General features: G+C 42.0%; 1 protein-coding gene across 1 annotated transcript in view; it reads left to right on the top strand.

Annotated features, from left to right (window-relative positions):
* LOC137985230 (WD repeat and HMG-box DNA-binding protein 1-like) overlaps window positions 1–5000 on the top strand; it is a 46318-nt gene that overhangs the window by 32104 nt on the left and 9214 nt on the right. The window contains exons 22-24 of the mRNA XM_068832782.1: window positions 865–976; window positions 2387–2448; window positions 3551–3665. Of these exons, the coding sequence (XP_068688883.1) occupies window positions 865–976; window positions 2387–2448; window positions 3551–3665 (289 nt within the window). The remainder of the gene's footprint in view (window positions 1–864; window positions 977–2386; window positions 2449–3550; window positions 3666–5000) is intronic.

The raw sequence follows: 5000 nt of genomic DNA, 5'->3' as shown, positions 1-5000 counted from the left end.
CGGACAGGAACCCATGACCCGGAGCCTACAACTCTACTGTGTTCGTGTAACGGCGTTTTCACAGACCGATTTATTTTTAGATTGAATTTCCCGCGAATGAGACTCCCACAGGAGTCCGATGACCAACTACAAGAAATTAAGCTGACGTCATAGGGTCACCGAACCGGAACTGCCTTCGTTTTTTGACCTAATTCGCGGGAATGGCTAGTCTAAAAATAAACCTACTTTTGAAAACGCCGTTTCACAGACGCTGTATGGAAGTTGCACGCTCCAGATGGGATCCTGTGGCGGATCATTAAATAGGATTCCATTTAAAATAGACAGGTCCATGTCTAGGAAGAAATTGAAGGCAGGTGTCTTTTTTTAATAAAGGCATAAAGCCTTGGTCACTTGGTGTTTAGTTAACATTGGTTTGAAATTCAGAGAAAAAGAAGAATTGATTTTTTGCTCATAGTATAACTTAGACTGCGCTGATCTCCAACTCTCATGTATTTCCAATTTGTTATTGATACACGGGTCTGGTACCAGCCATTGACCTATAAATCAAATTTCCGTCCTTATTCAAGCAGGTTTTCTGCATGCTTATATTTTCTAAATGAATTTATCCTACCTTTGATTGACTAGGGATTTAAAGATAAGTGATCTTTTTTTGGAAGAAACATTTCGTGTGTGTAGTCTTTTGGTCCAATTTTTTATTTTCTGGACTCGAAAAACTTGTCTCCAAAATGTGACCACCTGTGACCTGAGTGAAAACCATAGAGTTTTACGAGGTACTGTAACTCTCAGCCTTGCCTCCATCCATTGCTTATGTCGCTTAGTTGTCACTGCAATGTACCTACTGATGTTGCTTGTTCTCTGTTGAAGGTTTACCGAGAGTTTGACTCCAGTCACTGTTGATTCAGCGGGGGTCGTCAGAATATTGTCGCGTTCGTTTGGCACTGCGATATGGTCGCCTGTTTGTATGACTAAAAGTAATGTAAGTATTGGCTAGTTCACATGTAGCCTGAGTGCTGGTTTCTCTTGGCGGGGCGAGTGAGAAAGATGGGGGACTGGGGGCTTCCACCACAGTCTCTCCTCTTTCTCGATCGCCCGACGAAGAGAGAGCCTGCACACAGGCTACTTCACAAGGGACTTGAAAAAAACAATGCAGGATTTCCGGAAGGGAAAAGCATCAGGATTTCTTGTAGTTCCCGCATTAGGGAAATCTTGTTTACATTTTGCTTCGTTAACACAAAGCTATCCTTTTCTAATCAGACAGCTAAGAATAAAGTACTGATTATGGAAAGTACTTTGAATAATGAGCTGTTTCTGAAAAATTGAACGTTGAATTATGGGACTATTAGTGCTTTTCCACCCAAGAATTTATTAGTTTTTGATGGCTAATAACTGGCTCGTTATCAAAACTAAAAGGCTTGAAATTGGAGGTGTTACGAGGTTTCAAAAGGGTATTAATAATTCATGAGCGAAACAACCTATCAAAACACCGCTAAGACGTCACATCCATGAGCACTTCTCACTTAAATTCGTTATACAAAGATTTGTAATGAGGCGCGGCGTGTTTTTCTTGCATGCTAATATCTTCCTCTCACATTTTGCACCATTGTCTGAACTTCTGGACCCACTTTTTGTGTAATATTTTTGAAGCCGTTCATTAGACCCTATGCAAAAATGGCTGTCTTTAAATTATTCTTTTGTTCATATTCAAAATAGCCCAACTAACCTCGTTCGGGATAACAAATTCTTTACGATCTTTGTCTCAAAAACGAGGTTAGTTGGGCCATTCTGAATATGAACAAAAGAATAATTTAAAGGCAGCCATTTTTGCATAGGGTGTATAAACTGGCATGTCGTGTTTTATCTGGTCTAACACCACTCGTCTTTCCCTCGTGATTTTAAACCCGACAAAACACTCCTGCTCGTTTATTTGAACAGTACTTAACAAGTTCTTTTATTTTTTGAAGCCAATCTGTAAGTAGCATAATGTCTTCTGTGAGCAAACTCGTGTGGTAATGAAACAAAATGTCAACAACAAGATTCCCTTATAACGCCCTTACCAATAAGAAATCAAGAAATTTGTGACCGCTTAAATCGAGGACAAATTCTTAGCCCCAGCTGCCGAAACCTTGATCTTTGCAGTGTGAACACTTTAACAGATCAAGTCTTTTTTACGACGTTATACGTTTCAGTGTGAACACAATACGCGGTCAGATTTTTCGACCGGTGGAAAATTTGTCAGCATCATTTGAAAGTAGCACAAGCAGTCAAAGTCCTTAATGGTGACACTTGGTAATAGAGATGTGGCAAGTGCAGTCGATCCAGAGCTCTGCTTATGAATAGTGCGGCATTTGATCTGGGCATTTACTGTCATTTCATTTTTTTTTTTCAGTTGAAAAATAAATCCGATAATTACTGGGTTGTTGGTTTGGACGAGGAAAGTCAGCAAATAAGGTAAGTCCCGCATATCACTTCTGTTTTTATACAGGTGAGATAAAATATAGGAAAGTTTGTGTTTTATTATCTCTCGCGATGGTCTTATTAGATTTCATTGAGTACTGCAGGACCGAAAGCAAAGTATTTTTGTTGGCCAATCAAAACAGATAATCAAATGAACTAATCATGAAACAAAGCAGCTACACGCAGTCGGCGCAAAGAGCGGGAAAACGAGTACAAGGTGGTCACACTTGGGTTTACTTCCTTTGATTGGCTGACAATGTGGCGTGATATATTTCCACCAATCGCTAAGCGTAGTGTAGGAAATCGTGAAACCTCTTAACTTTTTTGATACCCAATCTAATGAGAACTAAATCGTGTTCAGAAGGCATGTTACGGAACGTATGAAAAACATCAGGAGCTGTCATTTTCGCTGATGGTCCCTTGTCAGAACGAGTTTAAAAATGAAAGAGCTACCCCTATTGAGAATGTCGGGATATGGTGCTCTATAATGAGTCCTCTGGAGGACCCGAGAAAATGTTGTGAAGAAAAAAGGAAGGCATGGAATTCCCGGTGTTGTGGTCTGTCTGTTGTGTAGTCTATTCTCTGTTAGGCTCTCTGACCCTCGGATGTTGTCCTGTGTAAGGGACTTCGTGTCCTATTGTTGCCCCTAAATGCATGAATGGAAGTCTGCTTTTTACATGTATCCCCTTTTCCGTTCAGTTTCGTACTCCTCATTCCTCTACCATGGTTGCCGATTGTCTACTCGCGATTGTTTGGCATCTTCGTCGGATCTTGCTGATTTACAACTTGCGCTTGCTCGAATAAAGCACAAGTCGAGTGAAAGAGAAGGAAAGACTGCAAATTGTCTCAGCAAGGGTTCACTGATATCGGGTCTATCATTGAGAATGCCTTTTTTCCCCTTGTTTACGTTCGGCTAAAGATCTTTCGGGTGAGCGCTGTTCGTTGTTGACTTGGGATAAGACTTACTGTAACCTCCTGCGCAGACTCTTTTTTGGTCTATATGTAACTTGGAGTTCTTGGAGTTCTTCTGAATCTTGATTTGTTATCTGTATGCCGGACGCGACTAATTATTTATTATGATTTTTATTCTGTTGAGGTGTATTTACTGCAAGGGTTCGACGTACCCACCAACATTGCCGCGCCCTGTGCTTGTTTTATTGCCGTTGCAACTTCCCTTGTGTGAATTAACCACAGAGAAAGGGCAGCTAGAGGTAAGTTGAACCAGGTACTACCAGGAACAAATTCGGCAAGTGGTCAGAGCGGCTCTTGAACCCGAGATCTTTGGATCTCAAGGCAAGCGCCCTAACAACTGGGCTACACTGCCGCCTAGTTCTAACAAAAGGTTGTTTAACTTGTATAATCCGACTAACAAGAGAGAAATCATGTTAATTAAGCACATTGGATCTTATGCGTCAGTAACATTACTCGGTATACAATGGAAGGATTCGAAAACCCGACCGCTTGGCTCGGTTGAGCATCGAGCCACCGTGCGGAACCGGGTCGTCGGTTCCAATTCGTCTTATCGGGAAAGAGTAGTTGAGTGAGCGCTAATTTGGTTAGACAAAGATTGCGGCAAGTGATTCGACCATTCTCCTTTCCAGATCCCGTCGTTTTTTCGTAACGCTGTGGCGCCTTCGCACGAGAAAACGAAGGGCTCTGTGGCCCGTTTCTCGAAAGTCCCGATAACTTTTCGGGTCCGAAAAGCCATTTGTGAAACTGTCAACCGCTTGTTTTGCAAAGCCGAACTTTTAACATGTTTTCAAGGTAACAGAAAGAAAATAAATCTGAAGTTTGACGACGTAAATTCTCTCCGTTCTTGACTCGAGAACGGAGAGAATTTACGTCGTCAAACTTCAGATACAAAAGGAAAGTGACACCCGAAACTGGCCCGTAAAGTTTCGAGACCTTCGAGAAACGGGCTCCTGGATACATATAGAATTCTAGGGATGCTTACCATTTAGCCAAAAAATCCGGAAATTTCGGTTTAAGGTCAAATGGAAAGGCAATTTTCCGGAAAATGTTTTCGGAAATTGTGGACAACCTCTGGAAGTAGTCCTCTTTTCCCGTTGGGAATGGAATTCGGGAAATGCCTTACCATTTGCGATAATCTTTCCGTTTCCAGGCCCTTTGTCACAAGATCGAGTAACTATGCGAGTTGAATTGCCGGGTTGTAGATGATAAGCGCCATTCTCACCCGGCTGGTCATTAAATTCGGAAAATCGCTTACCTTTATGCAACGATCATCCCATCCGGATTATTTGGCTAAATGTAAGCACCCTAGGACTTTGGGAGTTCATATTTGACTCGTCAATAGTTCTAAACATGGCGGCGCTCAGAAGCATTACGTTTGGCCAGACCAACCCTTGCGGTCTTAAATTAACTGAGAAGAAAGTAACGCCTTTGTAAACCTCTGGAAGAAGAGTAGAGAACAAACAAACTCAACCCACAAGTGACGCCAAATCTGAGAATGGAGCAGTGGTAGGAGGCGAATGCTCTCACCACTGCGCCATCCATGATCCCTGCCTATGAGCTAACCTTGTCTGTTT

This window comes from Montipora foliosa, chromosome 14, assembly GCF_036669935.1.
Source record: "Montipora foliosa isolate CH-2021 chromosome 14, ASM3666993v2, whole genome shotgun sequence".
In the NCBI taxonomy this organism is placed as follows: domain Eukaryota; kingdom Metazoa; phylum Cnidaria; class Anthozoa; order Scleractinia; family Acroporidae; genus Montipora; species Montipora foliosa.
Note: the sequence above shows the minus strand (reverse complement) of the source record. Positions and strands in the feature narration are given on the sequence as shown.